Here is a 19,223-nt window from a genome sequence, read left to right on the forward strand (position 1 = left end):
GACTTTCTGGAAGTCTGGCAGTGAGAAGGAGGGAGAGGGGATGATGGCTCACCAGGTCAGCAGAGACAAGAAAAGGTTTATTAGGAGTGGGGTCACCAGGGCCTGTTTCAGGGCAAAGAGGAAGGAGCGAGGGGAGGAAGTATCAGTGTGCCCATCTGGAAGTCAACAGACCTTGGTCCATGTCCCATCTCTGCCACTTACTACTTTATATGACCTCGGACAAGTCACAACCTCTCTGAACCTCAATGTTTTCATCTGTAAATTGGGGTGGTGATACCTGGAATGTCTTCCTTGCAAGATTGTCAATGAGACCTGAATGACAATTCATATGTAAAGAGCTAGGAAACAAGAGAGAGGGAGAAGGAAAGAGAGAAAGAGAGAGACACAGACAGACAGACAGATGGGCAGACAAGAGATCAAAGATGAAGAGGAGGGGGACTGCTCGATGGAGGGAAGTCCCAAAGGAGAGGAGACCACGAACACCATGAAAGCAGGAAATATACAAGAAGAGGCAGAGCGGACCATTTGATTCAGTGAACAGGCAGAGGGGCTAGCCTTGGCCATAAGGAGGTCACCTCTTCCTTTCATTGTCTAAAGGAGGGATCAGTCGAGCATTTGTTGCAGTCTGACTTTCCCAGGCCCTCCACCCTTAACCACTGCTAGTGCCTTCCCCTCTGAGAAGACCTTCCATCATCTCTGTCTCTATCTTGTAGGTGCCCAGTTATTTGCATGTTGTAAGCTCCCTGAGGGCAGGGATTGTCTTTTACCTTTCTTTGTATCCTCAGTGCTTAGTACGGTGTCAGGCACACAGTAAGTGCTTAATAAATGCTTGTCGAAGGGGACAGCTAGGTGGCACAGTGGATAAAGCACCAGCCCTGGATTCAGGAGGACCTGAGTTCAAATCTGGCTTCAGACACTTGACACTTACTAGCTGTGTGACCCTGGGCAAGTCACTTAACCCTCATTGCCCTGCCCCCCCCAAAAAAACCACCAACAATAAATAAATATATATATAAATAAATAAATGTTTGTCAGCTCACTGGCTGACTTGCTTCTTTGCCCACCACCAACTAAAACTTTCCCCTGCCAAGATCACAAAAACTCTTATTTTGCTAAATCTAAAAGTCTCTTCTCAGTCTTCATCCTCCTCGAGTTTTCTGCTATGTTAGACACCGTCCTGGATATTTTCTCCTTTGGATTTTTATAAAGCTGCTCTGTCATTGGTCTCCTCCTTCCTATCTGACCACTGTTTCCCAGTCTCCTGTGTTGAATCATTATCCATAGCATGGATATACCCTCAGGGTTCTGGCCTGGCCCCTCTTCTATTTTCCCTCTCTCTTTTTTCTCTTGGCATCTCACCAGCTCCTATTTCTGGGTTTTTGTTTGTTTGTTTTGGTTTGGTTTGGGTTTTTTGTTTTGTTTTGTTTTTTTGGTGAGGCAATTGGGGTTAAGTGACTTGCCCAGGGTTACACAGCTAGTAAGTGTTAAGTGTCTGATGCAGGATTTGAACTCAGGTCCTCCTGAATCCAGGGTCGGTGCTCTATCCACTGTGCCACCTAGCTGCCCCAACCAGCTCCCATTTCTAAACAGATGACTCCCAAATCTACATATCCAGCCCTTACCTCTCTCTTGAATTCCAGTCCTGGCAATTTCCAACTATCTTCTGGATATCTCCACTTGGATATCATAGACCTATCCTAAACAAAGCATTGGCAAAATCAAGTTCATTCTCTTTCCCCAACCCCACTCCTCCATCCTAATTTTCTTACTTCTGTTGAGTGCACTATCATCCTCCCAAGTCACCCAGGTCTATCTTTGGTTCTCACTCACTCCCTCTCACTCTGGTACTTGCCAGAGCTCATTGGTAACACATCTTCAAAATACTTAATACTCAGGGAGTATGCTGGTAAATGTTTAACAATCAGCTCTCTGGGCGGGGGGGGGGGGGGGGGGGGGGGGGGGGGGGGGGGGGGGGGGGGGGGGGGGGGAATGCACATGATACACTTTTAAATTTAATCTGCAAGATTAATCTTTCCCCATCACTTTCTTAAGCCTGGCCAATCAACAAAACAATAAATCAAGCCCCGATTTATTGCCTTTGCCAGTTTCTAAGGTGAGAAGACCCACACTGAAAACTTAATAATCAGCTCTCTCGATAGCCAGTTTGAGCTGACTCCAGCACACCCCTGTATTGTATCTATTCCCTTTTCTTCTCTCATGCCTATACCTGCTGTAGTTCATGGTACTATCACTTCTCACCTGAACTATTTCCATAGCCTCCTACAGGGTCTCCACTGCCACCAGTCGAGCCCCTCTCTAGCCCATGCTCCACACAGCTGCCAGCCTAGCTTTCAGGTTAATTGCCCTCCATCCCCATCCCAGCCACATTTGTTTACAGTACTTGACATCCCATCTCTAGCCACCAGACCTTTGTACAGGCTTTCCCTCCTTACTGGATGCCTCTCCCTCCTCACCTCTGACTCTTGGGACCTCTAGCTCCCTTCGGGGGTCAGCTCAGCTGCCTTCAAGAAGCCTTTCTTGATTCTCCCGTGGTGCTCCTCTGAAAGCACTATTTATTAATTTTGTACATAAGACACATTTACTTATTTGTGAATATATCATGTCTTCTTCCCATTCCCCGAAGAATATAAGTTCTTTGGGGGCAGGGAGTGTCTTTGTATGCCCCAATGCCCAGCATAGTGCCAGGCACATAGTAAGTGCTTCTAATTGACTGGGTACCTACTATGTGCTCGGCACTGTTAGAGAAGACTCAGAAGAATTCACAAACAAAAATCCGAACCCTGTACCAGTCACTAACAGTCTCGTTAGAAAGATCAAAGCCCTGGAAATACGAGCCAACAGCAGGCAGGGGTTATCTAGTTGGGTGGACATTGACCAAGTAGTGAGTTCCCCGTTGCTAGAAGTCTTCACATCAAGGCTGGATGACTTTGGCTTGAGAATATTATGGAAGAGGAGGTTCATGTTTCTCTTTGAACTTGGACTTGTTCAACACTGAGATCTCTCTCAGGTCTGGGATGTTGTGTTTCTGTGAACAGACTTGTTCTTTGCAGGCCCCAAAGGGCAAAACAATGGAGGGAAATTACAGGGAGGCAGACTGCAGACCTTCACTGAGGACAGACTTCTGAACAAGAAAGTTACCCAATGCCAGAACAGTCTGCCTCTTGAGCGGGGAGTTCTCTCTCACTGGACATTTTGTTCAGTCATTTTCAATTGTGTCTGACTCTCTGTGACCCCATTTTGGGGTTTTCTTGGCAAAGAAACTGGAGCAGTTTGCCATTTCCTTCTCCAGCTCATTTTACACATGAAGAAACTGAGGCAAAATTAAGGGCCTTGCCCAGGGTCACACAGCTGGTTACTGAGACCAGATTTGAACTCATGAAAATGAGTCTTCCAGATTTCAAGCCCTGTGCTCTATCCACTGCAACAATTCCCTAGCCACTCAACAACACTAGAGGTATTAGGAGCAGCTAGGTGGTACATGGACAGAGCGCTGGGCCTGGAGTCAGGAAGACCTGAGTTCAAATCCAGCTTCAGACACTTACTAGCTGTGTGATCCAAGACAAGACACAGTTTGCCTCAGTTTCCCCATCTGTAACAGGGGGATGGAGGCAGCTAGGTAGCATAGTGGATAAAGTACCAGCTCTGGATTCAGGAGAACCTGAGTTCAAATCTGGCCTCAGACACTTGATACTAGCTGTGTGACTTTGGGCAAGTCACTTAACCCTCATTGCCCCATGAAAATTAATTAATTAATTGAAAAAAATTAAATGGGGATAATAGCACCTATCTCTCAGGGTTGTTGTGAATATCAAATGAGACAGTAATTGTAAAATGCTTAATACAGTGCCTGGCACAAAGTAATACTATATAAATGTTAGGTATTATTATCATTGTTGTTGTTGTCATTCAGGGAGAGGCTGGCATGACCCACCTATGACCAGGATTTAGAGTCAGAAGGGACCTTAGAGATCACTTAGTCCAACCCTACATTTTACAGATAAACAAACTGAGTCCCACAAAGGGGAAATGACTTGTCCAGAGTCACCCAAGTAGTAAGTAATTAAGCCAAGAGCCCATGGTCACTAAATATAATGCTACAGAAGTGATTTATACCCATTCACACCCGGATGGCATGTGTGCACATGTGAATGTGCCCCCTCCAGACTCAAGGATCCTTGTGTTGTTGGGCAGAGGCACTGATCCTTGGCATGGGGCAACATTGTATCTAGTCAGGAGGCCTGGAAAACTTTGTTTGTTTATTCTTTTCTTTTCTTTTTTTTTTTTTGACGGGGCAGTGAGAGTTAAGTGACTTGCCCAGGGTCACACAACTAGTAAGTGCCAAGTGTCTGAGGCCGCATTTGAACTCAGGTCCTCCTGAATCCAGGGCTGGTGTTTTATCCACTGCGCCACCCAGCTGCCCCCAACCTGGAAGACTTTGCACAAGACCCTGACCCCTCTCTGATACTCCTAGGTAGATATGTATCAATCGATAAACATTTATTAAGCACCTACTCTATGCCAAAGATATCTTTGTCCCTGTGGTTGTTGACTAAATGTTTGCTGAATGACAACATTGAATGAAGTGGGTGAATGGGTGGATGGGTGTTGAACATTAGCACCACTTGGAAGAAAGTTGACATTGGGCTCTTTAGAATCCAGCCCAGAACCCTGGGAACAGGGAGCGAGCGTCCCTTCTCAGCCTGTGTCCACTCACTCTGCTTCTCTCTGTGTCTGTCCACAGGAACCATGTTATGTTGGATCCTCGAGGCCAGTTGGAGGTGGCCAGGGCCATGAGCCTTGGGGAAGCAGCGCGGTGGCCATAGCCAAGCAGGGGGTGAGGAGAGACATGTGGGCACAGGCCTGTCGGGGTCAGCACACTGCTCCCCCGTCCCTTAGCAATGGCTGCGATCCCCTCCACCTACAGACTCCTCTGCTGGGTCTTTGTCCTCACCCTCACCCTGGACCATACACACTCCGGTGCCCGTGCCTTCCAGTCTCAAGGTAGGTGAGGCTGGGTGGTTAGGACCAGGCTGAGCTGCAGCTGGGAAAGTGGAGATTCGATCGGGGGAAGAGCGAAAGGGGGTGATGGCAACCAGCGGTCCAGAAGCACCCAGTCGGCCTGAGAAAAGAGATAGTAAATATAGAGGGTCTGTCATCTGGGTTGGGGGCAGGGCCCTGGGGGCATGGTATTCTGGGGACCAGGATTTACAGGGAGGGAAAGTCCCATGAATAGTACAGGCTGAGTCAAAATCAGCGTTGGGTCATTAGAGATTGAGATCCAGATGCCAGCTACCATCCTGAGGAGATGTGGTGCTTGGCTTGGAGTCAAAAGGCCTGGGTTCAAATCCTTCCCCTCATTTTTACTCACTTTGAGACCACAGACAAGTCATTTAACTTCTCTGTTCCTCAGTTTCTTCATATGCCAAATAAAGGATCACTAATAATAAGCTCACATTTAGTTGGGACCAGGTTTAAAGAGCACCCTACAAACATTAGCTCATTCGATCCTCACAAGAAGGTAGGTGCTATTATTATCTCCATTTGAAAAGACGAGAAAACCGAGGTTGAGAGGGGTTAAACAAGAGAGGGTCACACAGCTTGTAAGTGTCTGAGGATGGATTTGAACTCAGGTTTTCCTGACTCCAAGACCAATACTCTGCACCATCACCTAGCTGCCTCAGTGCCTAAATCTATGACCCCATGAATCACTCCACCTCCAGAGGAATTCCTGTCCAGCCTCAAGAGCTATGAAATCGCCTTCCCTACGCGAGTGGACCCCAATGGAGTGCTGTTGGCCTTTGCACCCCCAGCTCCTGCTGGGAGGAAGCGGCACCGCAGAGGCAGGTCAAGGACCCCACCCCCAGAGCCCAGGCTCTTCTACAAGGTGGCTGCCCCCAGCACCCATTTCCTGCTCAACCTGACCCGCACCCGGCGCCTGCTGGCCGAGCACTTCTCTGTGGAATACTGGACAAGGGATGGCCCTGCCTGGCAGCGCCCAGCCCGGCCCAACTGCCTGTATGCCGGCCACCTTCAGGGTCAGCCCCTCAGCTCCAGAGTGGCTATCAGTAACTGCAATGGGCTGGTAAGCAGATAAGGCGGTACCTAATGCTGGGGTGGGGCACTAGGGACCAAAAGCCCAGGGCGAGCTGAGTCCTTGGGGACAGAAGCTAGAGGTCTTGGGGGCTGAGATGGGAACCCTGAGTCTGGGCAGGGGGAGGTCCACGGAGAGGGATGGGGGATTGAGAGTCCCTGGAACTGGGGAAAGTCCCGGGTCTCTAATGGTCCCTCCCCTCAGCATGGCTTAATTGTGGCTGATGAAGAGGAGTACCTCATTGAGCCCCTGAGTGGTGGAGGCCCTGGGGGCCGAGGAATCGAGGAAAGCAGCCCCCACGTGGTGTACAAACGCTCTTCTCTGCAGTACCCACACCTGGATGCTGCTTGTGGAGTGCTAGGTACCTGGTTCTGCCCCTGCTATCCCTCTCCATCCCGTACCACTTAAACTCTACCCAGCATTCCCCGTCCCTCCTGGGCATCCCCGTCTAATGGAAGAAAAATGACTTGGGACAGAAATTCCTCTGACCTAGCCCCTAGTCTCAGACCATGCTGGGGAAACTGAAACAGTGAGACAGGGGTCAGGAGGGCGGTGGGCAGGGAGACGGTTGGAGGGGGTGGAGACAGGTATCTGGATGGTGGGGAAAGGAAACATCAGGGATATAGGAATGGGGGAGGGGATAGAGAAGACAACAAGGGGGTGAAGGCAAGCAGATGGTAGGAGGCAAAGAGATGATGAAGACCACAGGGACCATGGTCCAATGTAGCTGCCCTTCCCCGGGGTCTCCACAGACGAGAAGCCATGGAAGGGTCGGCCGTGGTGGCTGCGTACCTTGAAGCCACCCCCCGCTAGGCCCCGGGGCAATGAAACCGAGCGGGGACAGCTGGCCCTGAAGCGCTCAGTCAGCAGAGAACGATATGTGGAAACTCTGGTAGTGGCAGACAAGATGATGGTGGGCTACCATGGGCGCCGCGACATTGAGCAGTATGTGCTTGCCGTCATGAATATTGTAAGTGTCACCACCCCCAGGTGGGGCCAGGAGAGGGAGGAAGAGCTGGAGGAAGAAGGTTGGAGGGTGGGCAATGGTGACCACCACCCCGCCATGGAATGGTAGGGACTGTAAGATGATACATTCTATTCCTGCCCCTCCATACATAACCGGACCCAAAAGAAAGCCAAAAGAAAGGTAGTACACACAAAATAGGGAAATCAGGATGAGATGAGCCCCAGACAGTTAGAAACTGAAGGAGGGGGGGCAGCTAGGTGGCACAGTGGATAGAGTATGGGCCCTGGAGTCGGGAGTACCTGAGTTCAAATCCGGCCTCAGACATTTAACACTTACTAGCTGTGTGACCCTGGGCAAGTCACTTAACCCCATTTGCCTCACTAAAAAGAAAAAAAAGGGGAAAAAAAGAAACTGAAGGAGAAAGGAGAAACTAGAGACATAGAGAAAGGGAAATGTGGGAACACACTAGCTAACAGGTAGGCGGGCACAGATAGAGACTGACAGGACCTAGCCCTACCAGGAGTACAAACTCCAAGCCACTTAAATGTGGCTGGGATCTTCATTCCCAGCAGACTCCCAGGACAGACATTTCCCCTCCCTTCCCAGTCACCTCATTCCTTTTCATGGGGGAGAAGGAAGATACAGCTCAGTTTTGAGCACCGAGAGGCAGAGAGGTGAGGGAAGGACAATTAGACGTGGGACTCTGAAGTGGGGTCCGGCCATCCCGGTCGGGCTCCTTGTAAGACTGGACTTTCCTTGTTTCCTGGAGGTCAGGTTGCCAAACTTTTCCAGGACTCCAGTCTGGGGAATATTGTTAACATTATGGTGACCCGGCTCATTCTGCTCACTGAAGACCAGGTGAGGAGGAGCAAGAGGCATCCTGCCCACTTCTGCCGAAATTGGGAGGCAGCATGGGAGAGTGTTGAAACAATGTCACTTTGCTAGTTACGTGGCCCCAGGGCAAGTCCCTTCTCCCCAAATCTCAGTTTCCTTAACCATAAAATAGGATAAGCACTAAAAAGGGACTGGACTTGTGGTTTCATTGATATAGGGAACTCCCAGGTGAAGAAATGTCTTCTACCAGGGAAGGTTGGCACTTTCTCTGTAACTCCTAGTTAGAGAATTGCCTGGAGTTGCCCAGGGTCACACAGTCATGAGACAGGATCTTGTGGCTGATGAAGAGGAGTATCTCACTGGGCCCCTGAGTGGCAGAGGCCCCAGGAGCTGGGATCTTCTTGGCCATGAGGCCAGCTCTATTCTTATACTTCCCAAAGGGGTCATAAGACCACAAATTTAGAGCAGGGAAGGAGCTTAGAGGGCATCTAGCCCAACCCCCTCATTTGACACAGGAGAAAATCAAGGCTTACCTAGGTTAACCAACTGGTGTATTATGGAGGAAGCGTCTTATAAACCTTAAAGCTCACAGACATGGGAATTTTTACCCTTCTTGGTCAATGTCTTATATCCTTTACCTGTGTGATGATGTCTCCCACCAGTGGGATAGTGAGCTCCCCTCAGGCTTCCTCTCTGAGCCTTCTCAGAAACCTGGGCTCCCCACCCTCCTGCTCTCTGTCCCCAGCCCACACTGGAGATCACTCACCATGCAGGGAAGTCACTAGACAGCTTTTGCAAGTGGCAGAAGTCAATTGTGAACCGGAGTGGCCACGGAAATGCTCTCCCGGAGAATGGCGTGGCCAACCATGACACGGCTGTGCTAATCACCCGGTGAGTGCTGAGGTCAAGGGGATGGAGTCAGGGACCAGGGAGCTGCTAGGTTGGGAAGGGAAGCTATTTCTGCCCTCACTGGCCCAACTTTCTCCTTTCTAGCTATGACATCTGCATCTACAAGAATAAGCCCTGTGGCACTTTAGGTAATGTTGGGGACTGTGAGGGGGAGGGAAAAGGGATAGGGAAAAGGTGGATCCTGGTTTGGAGAGGGGACAAATGATAGCTTTTCAAATGTACTAAGCAGGCTTTCCTCTCCTCTATCATAAATGTTTAAAAGGAGCAGTAATAGGAATCCCCAAGGTTCCCATCTGTTCTTCTCTAGCCTCCCCGTTGGTTAGAATCAATTCCATAAATCAAGTCAAGAATAGATCAACTGGGGGCAGCTAGGTGGCGCAGTGGATAATGCACCGGCCCTGGATTCAGGAGTACCTGAGTTCAAATCCGGACTCAGACATTTGACACTTACTAGCTGTGTGACCCTGGGCAAGTCACTTAACACCCATTGCCCTGCAAAAAAAAAAAAAAAAAAAAAAAGAATAGATCAACTGCTCTGCTTTGAACATTGAGAAAACTCTAGCATAGGTCTGCATAGTTCAAATCCCCTCTTCCTCCCCTCCCTTCATTTTTGTACCTACTGTCCATGCCAAATTTATGATCTATTTCCTGCATTTCTCATCAATTTTTTCCTTCTGATCAGGTGGTCTTTAGCATACTTCCAAATCATTACACTTCTGTCTCTCTACCTATTGATCTTCAGCCATAGGCTCTCTCCCTTGCTTTCCCTCCTCTGGTTCCTAGATTTCTCAAGATTAAGATATTCTTAATATACAAAGTTATTAAGCGACCTCTTTTTTCTGTTCTATTCCTTTTGAAGAGAAATGCCTTGTTATATCTTTCTGTAGCCATATTCCAGTCATGAATCCCAACCCACCAAGTTTCAGGGAGGTCAGATTTGTTTCCTTGCATGATGCTCTCCAGCTCACCTTGTTGATTACCCATCCCTGATGCATTTGTGTTTAGAAAGTTGAGGGTATGGGTTTTCTTGCTGGCTCTCCTGGTTGGTGTCTCTGGTGAATGACTGATCCTTTCTACTGATGTCCTTTTTATATTCTACCTGCTCCTTATAGGAGACTTGGCAGCTTTCTCTCCCCTGACATTTTCAGTTTAAGACTCTGAGCAAATACATTATTACCGGCTCTCATTAAGAATATTCTATCAAAAAAAGAATATTCTATCCCTGGACAAGAGCCAATAACTCCTATATTTCTAGTTGTGGTCCAGATAGTTGTGCAGGAGGGTAGTGTTCCAGGCTTAAAGGAAGGGGGAAGGGGTGTGTCCTAGGCAGCGGGAATGGGACAGGGGTTTGTGATGAATCAGAGAAATGAGGCCTTGGGTGAGAAGGAGAATTGTGTCCTGGAGGGGGCGGGGGGGGGGGGGTGGTAATAAGGGTTGGAAAATCCTCAGAGGCTGACTGGTCAAGAAAGCCCTGTGGTCTGTGAAATGCCCCCTGACTGGCCTTAGGACTGCAGCTACCCCACCCCCTTAGGTCTGGCCCCTGTGGGTGGGATGTGTGAGCGGGAGCGGAGCTGTAGTATCAATGAAGACATCGGCCTGGCCACTGCCTTCACCATTGCTCATGAGATCGGCCACACGTGAGACCACTGGAGGGATGCGGAAGGAGGGATGAGATGGGGGCAATGGCATTAAGAGGCAGAGGGGAGGGATCCTAGAGGGACAGTGGGGTGGAGGATGAACAAATGGCTCTGACTCTTCAGAGGCTGAGAAAAACGGGAGAGCTCTTTCCCCTCCTCTTAAAGCTTTGAGTAACCTACTCTTCCCTTGCTCAGGGCTTCCACCAACTTTCACCTTTCAGAACCTCCTCCATCTCCTCTTGGTTCCTTTTCATTCACTTCCCTTTCACTCCTTTCTCCCCAAAGAGGAGCAAACAATGGGAATGTTGACTGGACACACCAGAATACTTTCACTACAAAGAAAATTCCCTATTAAATACAATCCATTAGCATGTTCTCGTAGGAGCAAATACATTCTCATGGAGAAAACACTGAAGTCTTCAGGTTCTGATGCAATATTGGCATTTCTTTTCTGTCCACCACCAGGACCTGTGTGAGAATGATCCACAAAAGTCTGATGGGCAAAACTTAATTCTGTAGTCTTAAAATGAAGTCCCACTCTTTCATCTACATCATCTCTTATCCAACCATCCAACTATTACCCCCTCAGAATCACTCCCAAGCTCCTGTTTCTTCCTCTCCTCTCTCCTTCCCTTTTCTCCCCTCCTTTCTCCTTCCCTTTCCTCCCCTCCTCTCTCCTTCCTTTTCCTCCCCTCCTCTCTCCTTCCCTTCCCTTCTCTCTCCCTTCGCTATCTTTCCCCTTCATCTCCTCTCCCGTGCCTTGGTTTCCCCTTCTCAAGGTAGGGGCAAAGGCAGAGTCGAGCAGTGCCCTCACCCCCCAGGTTTGGCATGAACCACGACGGGGTTGGAAACACGTGTGGTTCCCAGGGCCAGGACACAGCCAAGCTCATGGCTGCCCATGTCACCATGAAGACGAATCCTTTTGTCTGGTCATCCTGCAGCCGCGATTACATCACCAGCTTTCTGGAGTGAGTGAGATGAGATATCAGCCCCTCACCTCCCCTTCCCTGAATTCCCAAGTTCTCCATCCTTTGAACTGCTTCAGGGCCACTCCCTGGGATTGGATGGGGGGGGGGGGAGGGGGGAGAGAAGGGGAGGGAACAAGCATGAGTTAAGTACCTACTACATGCCAGGCACTTCGCTAAGCACTTTACAAATATTTCATTTGATAATTTGGAAGGGATTGTGAGTCCTGGGTTATGCTGTTGTATGATTAGAGAGTCTTGGTCTCCAGTTCTAGAGTGAAGTAAAGTCTAGATGAGCTCTGCCATCACCAAAAATTGAGGACCTCCCCTATATGCCCATCGCAGAGGGGTTTTCTCTGGATCTGGATTCCCCAGCTCTTGCCTCAGTGCCCCACATTCTTTACCCCAAGATACCCAGCCTCTAATCTTTTGGTCTCTCTTCATTCCCTCCCAATGACCTTTGCCCTCTAACCTCTCCCAGCTCTGGCCTGGGCCTGTGCCTGAACAATGCCCCGCCCAGGCAGGACTTCGTGTACCCCACGGTGGCACCGGGCCAGGCCTATGATGCAGATGAACAGTGTCGCTTCCAGTATGGAATCAAATCCCGCCAGTGTAAATACGGGGTAGAGAGCCTTCCTGCTTTTCTCTGGGGTCCTGAGGTGGGGGAGGTGGGGAGACAAGGGAGCAGGGAGATTGGTACTAGGTGGTATGGGAGGGGGGCTAAGGGGACAGTGCCAGCCCACCCTTCCTTCCTGCCTGCCCAACCCTACCGCCTCCATAGCCTAGCTATCCAGAGCAAGAGGGAGGAAGACTGAGCTGTTGTTATAATCAGGAAGTAGGACAATTGATCTGTGGAACAGGAATGTCGAGCTGTTGCCAATAGCCCTCACAAGGGTACCAGCTTCTCTTCCCACCCCCACCCCTGCCCTGACCCAGAGACCATACAGGTTGTCCCAAGTCTTAAAGCAGAGCTGGTTCAAGCTTCTAGACCACTGTTTCTAATCCAGCTCTCATACTAAAGAGTTGATTGTGTTGTCAGGAAGGAAAGACCAAGAGACCCCAGTAAGACTTCCTTATGGTGGAACAGTAGCGGCTCTAGGGAGCCTGGCTTCTCCTGTGTTCCTATATTTGTGTCCAACTGTGCTATGTGTTTCCCAGCGGACAAGCTTCTGTATCAGACTGTGCTGCATGGTGCCTGAGGTCTTGGGTAAAGATTACATCGAAGGGCTTAGGTGGTGTGATGACCCATGTCACAAAGTGGAGGGTAGCTATGTTTTTAAGACTTTCTGAGTCCTTCCCTATTCTTCTGATCATGCTTGTGTCAGAGGTCATGAGATCTTGGTTCTCTGAGATTGCAGGACACTGACACACATGGACAGAGACGGGGGATGAGTCACCTCTGTAGAAAAAGCCCTGGAGAATCACCAATGCTTCTAAGGACACCACTGAGATAGGTCAAGAATGCTGAGATAGTCCTGTGCCCTGAACAGTATAGTGTGGCGGGGCGGGGGAGGTTATGTGTGTATGTGCATGTATGCATGTTGGGGCAGGGATAATGAGTATTGGGGAGCATCCTATGAAATGGTGGATAGAAAGGAACAAGTAAGAGCTAGGTGGAGGCTATGGAAGGGAGGGGGACAGGCAAATCTCAGGACACCTGAGTTAGCCTAGGGAAGCTGACCAAACAAAAATTCTCTAATCTTAACCCAAATCCAGGACTTTGTAAGCCCCCTCTCCCCCAATTAAGCCTAACCCTCAGGCACCACCACCCCCCAATTAAACTAGAGAGAGAGAAGAGCCATAGACATCAGTCTTTCTGACACCATAGATCCTAGCTCCATTCTTTCTCTCCCCAGGAAGATGGTGGGACTTGTGGACTAAGTTCTGAAAGATTGTACCCTCACACAGTTTCTGTCTTTCTCTGTCTCTCTCTGTCTCTCTGTCTCTGTCTCTCTCTCTCTCTCTCTCTCTCTCTCTCTCTCTTTCTCTCTCAAAAGGCTATAAACTGGAGGATCTGAAGCATGGAAAGGGCACAGTGAGGAGATATACTTGACCAGGGCAATGACTATTTGTGAAAGATCCTATAGGATGGTGAATAGAACCCAGGAGTCAGGAGACCTGGGTTATAATCCTGTTCTTAACTACATGGAACCATGGGTGGTTTTCCCATGTGTGAAGTGAAGGGAGTTAAACTCTAAGCACCTCCCTGGGTCTAATGTCCAATTAGCCACAACAGCTATGAGCTGGAGAGCCTGGATGTCAGCTCTAGGGTATCGGGGAGTACGTGACATGGAAACACAATTTTCATTAACTGGGTAAATTGGACAAGACTGTGAGGAGAATAAAGGGAGGGAGACCAGCAAAAGAAAAAGCTTTTGTTACACCTTGGGTGTGAAGTGCTGAACTTTGCATGAACATTACATTTATTCAAGCCATCCATTCACCTGTCCATTCATTTGTCCATCCATTCATTTGTCTGCCCCCTCTTTTTATCTCTTTATTCCATCCATGAATCCATCTCTTCATCCATGAGACTCTTCCCTTAATCCATCATTCTATTCCATCCTTCCATCTATTCTTTCTATCCATCCATCCATCTCTTCCTTTCATCCAGCCATTAATCTAGTCTATCCATCCATATATTTCATCCATCTACCAATCAATATATCCATACCTCCAGAGGCCATGCAAACTGGCCTGTAAGCAGATGGCCAGGTGTCCATCCATCTATCCATTAAATATAAGATGTTGGGGCAGCTAGGTGGCGCAGTGGATAGAGCACCGGCCCTGGAGTCAGGAGGTCCTGAGTTCAAATCCGACCTCAGACACTTAACACTTGCTAGCTGTGTGACCCTGGGCAAGTCACTTAACCCTCATTGCTCTGAAAAAAACAAAAAACAAAACAAAACAGAAACCTATAATGAAAGGTCTGTATGAAGGAAAAGCCCCACCCCAACCCCACTGCCCCATTATAGGGCAAGTATGCTGGGAGTAGCAGAGGGAAGAGAGTGAGGACACTGCACTTCCTACTGCCTTCTTTCTCCAGAATACCACCCTAACTTAGCCAGCTCCGCGTGCTTCCCTCCTCCTTTCTTTCTCTAATCGACCTCAGGTCTGTTCTTTTCTGGCTACTATTACCTATTCTCACTCCTGAGTTTCTCTTTCTCAGCTCTAAGTTTCCCAGTATCTCTCTTACTCTCCCCAATAAAAGATAGATGGGAGTTGGTTTTTTTTAAAGCCCTAGGGATTTCCTCCAATGACCATATTCCAAAATCTGCCAACCAAATTTCTATGTAATCCTTGCAACATCTGAGGGACTCAGCTTGACCTCCCCTAGAACATGTTTTCACTTTTATCTTCTGGAATTCCGATATTCCCCCATAAGCCAAAAGGAGTATGATGTAGGGAAGAAAAGGAAAAGAAAACAACAACACTGGATTTAGACTTAGAACACCCAGGGTTCAAATCCCAGCTTCCCCTCCCTGGGCCTCATTAAAACAAGGGAGTCGGATTGAATGACCTCTAAATTCCCTGCCAGTCCTAAATCCTAGGAGATCATTTCTCCCAAAGGAAACCTCAGTCTGCTCTTCCCTTTTCTTCTTGCTTAACATCAGAGTCATTGTGGGCCCTTCCCGGACAGAGTGCCCCCTCACAGCCTGGCATAGGTTAAAAGCCTTCAATAGTCCCTTCCAGGAACTCTCTGTTCACTCCCCTGCCAGAGCTTGGCCCCCTGCTCTTGCCCCAAGCCTTGGAATCCTTCCCTGTTACTTAGACTGCCCTGATTCCGCCCCCTGGGCCAGCTGGAGCTATATGTCCCTGCCAGCCCTCCAGGGCCCCTGGGTCCTTTCCTCTCTGGGCCTCACGCCCTTTGGCTCCAGGTCAGAATGACTGCCCTGCAATCGAACTGACCCACTGCACCAAGCTGTGTCCCCGCCTGGATTTTATCTACAGGACAGATTCACTGGAGGGATGGGCTTTCTCCCAGATGACCCTAGTCCCAGTTAAAGTCTGCTTAACTTTTAATCACTCCATTCCTCCCCGCCAGCCCCCATTCTGGTGTATGTCTCCCATTACACTAGACATTTTCCCATGAAAACATCACACCCTGCCCTTCCCTGTCTTGTCCTGTCCTGCCCAGGGCCACTGGACCAGCCGAGAGGTCTTCAGCCTTGCCCTCCCTGACACACAAACTCTCCATGGAATCTACAGCTTCTAGGATGAGGCAGGGATACCAGCCACATCCTTTCTTCAGTTCTGACAAAGCTGGAAGAGAGGATGATTTTCTTTTCTTTTCTTTTTTTTATTTCTTTTATTATTATTTCTTTTATTTATTTATTTATTTTTGGCAGGGCAATGGGGGTTAAGTGACTTGCCCAGGGTCACACAGCTAGTAAGTGTCAAGTGTCTGAGGCCGGATTTGAACTCAGGTCCTCCTGCATCCAGGGCCAGTGCTCTATCCACTGCGCCACCTAGCCGCCCCTGAGAGGATGATTTTGAATCAAAGTCAGGAAAGACTTCCTGAGAATTAGAAGCCATCTCAAAGTGGGATAGGCTGACCTGGGATGGGATAGGCTCCCTTTTGTTGGGTCTCCAAGCAGAGGCTGAGTGACCATTTGTTGGGACAATGGTAGATGGGATTCCAAGTTTAGGAGCAGGTTGAACTAGATGCCTTCTGAGGCTATTTCAGCCTCTGGGATTGTTCAGTTCTGGGCCTACCCAACCCCGGTTCCTTGAAGTCCTTCCTAGAACCCGACCCTCACTATCTGTCTGTCTGTGTCTCTGTCTCTGTCTCTGTGTGTGTGTCTCTGTGTATCTCTCTCTGTCTCCCTCTCTGCCTCTCTCTGTCTCTCTCCCATTCAGAAGCTAAGAGAAGCTCAGAGAGCACATCCTGCCTGATTTTCTTCTAGCTCATGATGGTGATGAGGACTTGGGAAGAATGCTAGGATTGGGGGGGGGCGGGGCAGAGGATGGAAAAGCTAGGAGGGGGGGAAATAGGGTGGCATGATGTCAGGGAAATAGATCCAGAACCCAATGGGAGAAGCTGTGCTCAGGACAAAACCTATGCACCACATGGCAGGAAAAAACAGAAGAGCTCCAAGGAAGGGAATGATGGGGGAGGACAGGAAGAGGCAAAGGGACCCCCCCCCCAGGCAATTCCATGGGTAATGGATGAATGGATGGGAACTAGGGGAGAAGGAAAACAGCTTTGGGTCCAAGGTGAGGGAAGGATGCTAGAAATACAAGGATGAGCAGGCCACACACAGCCTGTGGGGAGGTTCCTTATGGAGTAAGTAGACCTCTGGATTTGGGTTTAAACCCTAGCTCTGCCATTTCTCAGCTGTGGAACCTTGAGCAAGTCCTTTCATTTTCCTGTGCCTCAGTTTCCTTATTTGTAGGATGAAGGGGTTGGACTGGGATCTCTAAGGGTCACTTCCGGCTCTGATATTTAGTGCCAAATGAGCTGAGGGAAGCAATGTGATAAATAAAGAAAAATTAGAGATTCAGGGAAAGGCAAGAGCCCTAGTTAGCAGGATGGCCCAGGGAAGACTTCATGGAAGAGATAACAGCTAAGTTGAGCCTTGAAGGATGAACCAGCAAGTGTCGGTACTAGAGAGAGGTGGGGAGGCTAAAGTTGATGGCCTTGGAGGAGGCCTGAGGTCCCTCCTGTCTCCTCTTCCCTCTCCCCAAAGTTGGACCCCAGAAGCCGATTTAGGGGGTTTGCCAGGTATTCTAGGACTAGGTAATCCATGCCCCGGGTGCTACAGGGACTCACCCGGCCCTTTCTCCTTCCCCAGGAGGTCTGTAGTGAACTCTGGTGCCTGAGCAAAAGCAACCGGTGCATCACCAACAGCATCCCAGCCGCCGAGGGCACGCTGTGCCAGAGCAGCACCATTGACAAGGGGGTGAGTCTTTCAGTGCCCCACCTCCCACCTTCATAGTATAGTAGGTAGAGTGCTGGACCTGGAGATCTGAGTTCAAATTCACCCTGTGACACTTGTTGTGTGAGCATGGACAAGTTATTCAACCACCCAGCCTCAGTTTCCTCCTCTATAAAATGGGGCTAACTAAAAGGATTGTGATAAGGGTCAAAGGATAGAATATGCTTAGCACCTCTGGTAACAGGTTTGTCATCACTGTCACCATCTGAAGAATACCTAAAGGCTTGGGAGAGCTGGAGGTACAGCCTGGGGCTTTGGTCCTGGTGGGAGCCATCACCATGAGGACCTGTGCTCCTACAGTGGTGCTACAAGCGGGTGTGTGTCCCCTTTGGGTCACGGCCAGAGGGCGTGGATGGAGCCTGGGGCCCCTGGACCTCATGGGGTGAATGCAGCCGCACCTGCGGGGGTGGTGTCTCCTCTTCCAGCCGGCAGTGTGATAGCCCCAGGTCAGTCAGTCCACATCTGTGAGCTCCTCTGTCTCTCTCAAACGCATACCCACAAAACACCATCCCTGAGTCACTCATTGTGAGGCCCCTTCCAGGGGTGGAAGGGAGGATGCTGGGAAATGCATACTCATGGGAGCCACCACATGCTCAGGGCTTCCCTCCTTCCCAAGCTCACCTTGGAGACCCCCACCAGAAGCAAAGCTTCAGCTCTGCGCTCCACCCTCTCCCCCAACAACCCTCCTCTAACTTCTGTCTCTTTCTCCCCCCAAGGCCAACCATTGGAGGCAAATATTGCCTAGGGGAGCGGCGTCGCTATCGGTCCTGCAACACAGATGTAAGTGGCCCCCCTTCTTTCTGCCCTCAATCCCCCTTTCCTCAATCCTCAGTATCTAAAGTAGGCAAGTCTTGGACCAGGTGGCCTCTCACTCTGCTGCAATTGGGGGTAGGGGGGCAAATGAGAAGAGGGGCCGCCAAACATAAGGTTGTGGATGTAAAATCAAAAGAACTCAGCTCCGGATGGGACGTGAGAAGTGAGGAAGAGATATAAGTCAGATTACAAGATTTTAAATTTCAGTGACTTGAGGGATGGTGATGGTAGTAGCAAAAATAGGGAAGCTAGGAGGATCCAAAGTGTACATACCAATGGTTCTCTGCCAGCTTAGAAGGAATTCTCCAGTGGAACAACCCATGTGCTTGGACACTGCTCGTGACCGGTGATGAATGGATAGGATCACATATGGATCTGCAGCTGAAAGGAACCTCAAAAGCCATCTAGTCCAACCCCATCATTTTACAAACCAAGGAACCAGACAGGGAAGGGAAGTGACCAAGGAGATGAAGATAGAACACATCCAAAGTGAGATTTGAACTCACATCCTTTGACTCTGGAGCCCTGCTCTTTCCACTGTACCCAGCTGCCCCTTCTGTGTGTTTATCAGATTATTTGAAGAGGATACAAAGCTGGGAGGCATAATTAGCATGCTGGATAACAGACTCAAGATGCCCCCCAAAACATCTTAAGCTCATCATCATGCACCATCTAGCTTCATTAGGAACAAATGCAAAGTTCTACACGTGGGTTTAAAAAATCAATTTCACAAGTACAATGTAAGAGAGGCCTGGTTAGAGGGGAGTCTGGAAAAGATCTGGGGCTTTTGATGATTTAAATGCCCAAGATGGATCAACAATGTGGCGCTGGCAGTCCAGAAGACCAGCTCAGGCTTGCACTGCCCTTCTTGATGCAGAACTTATATGTGACCATGTTGCATCTCCCAGTAGAATGGAGGCTTCTTGTTGGTCTCGCTTTTAAATTTGTAGCCCCGTTGCCTGCCATGATGCCTGGCATACAGTAAAGGCCTATTAAATACATGTGAATTGACTGACTGAACCAGGGAGGTGATTATACTCGGTCCAG

The 19,223-nt window shown here is 49.3% G+C and overlaps 2 protein-coding genes across 2 annotated transcripts in view; one reads left to right on the forward strand and one right to left on the reverse strand.

Annotated features, from left to right (window-relative positions):
* LOC122743591 (tyrosine-protein kinase ZAP-70) overlaps nt 1–19,223 on the reverse strand; it is a 197,620-nt gene that overhangs the window by 57,985 nt on the left and 120,412 nt on the right. The window lies entirely within an intron of this gene.
* ADAMTS10 (ADAM metallopeptidase with thrombospondin type 1 motif 10) overlaps nt 1–19,223 on the forward strand; it is a 35,835-nt gene that overhangs the window by 3,922 nt on the left and 12,690 nt on the right. Inside the window, exons 2-14 of the mRNA XM_043988626.1 lie at nt 4,763–5,022; nt 5,742–6,103; nt 6,317–6,473; nt 6,865–7,082; nt 7,854–7,937; nt 8,659–8,804; nt 8,907–8,950; nt 10,354–10,459; nt 11,281–11,427; nt 11,906–12,047; nt 17,220–17,327; nt 17,664–17,809; nt 18,080–18,143. Of these exons, the coding sequence (XP_043844561.1) occupies nt 4,920–5,022; nt 5,742–6,103; nt 6,317–6,473; nt 6,865–7,082; nt 7,854–7,937; nt 8,659–8,804; nt 8,907–8,950; nt 10,354–10,459; nt 11,281–11,427; nt 11,906–12,047; nt 17,220–17,327; nt 17,664–17,809; nt 18,080–18,143 (1,827 nt within the window). The 5' untranslated portion in view covers nt 4,763–4,919. The remainder of the gene's footprint in view (nt 1–4,762; nt 5,023–5,741; nt 6,104–6,316; nt 6,474–6,864; nt 7,083–7,853; nt 7,938–8,658; nt 8,805–8,906; nt 8,951–10,353; nt 10,460–11,280; nt 11,428–11,905; nt 12,048–17,219; nt 17,328–17,663; nt 17,810–18,079; nt 18,144–19,223) is intronic.

The sequence above is a fragment of the Dromiciops gliroides genome, chromosome 1 (assembly GCF_019393635.1).
Source record: "Dromiciops gliroides isolate mDroGli1 chromosome 1, mDroGli1.pri, whole genome shotgun sequence".
In the NCBI taxonomy this organism is placed as follows: Eukaryota; Metazoa; Chordata; class Mammalia; order Microbiotheria; family Microbiotheriidae; genus Dromiciops; species Dromiciops gliroides.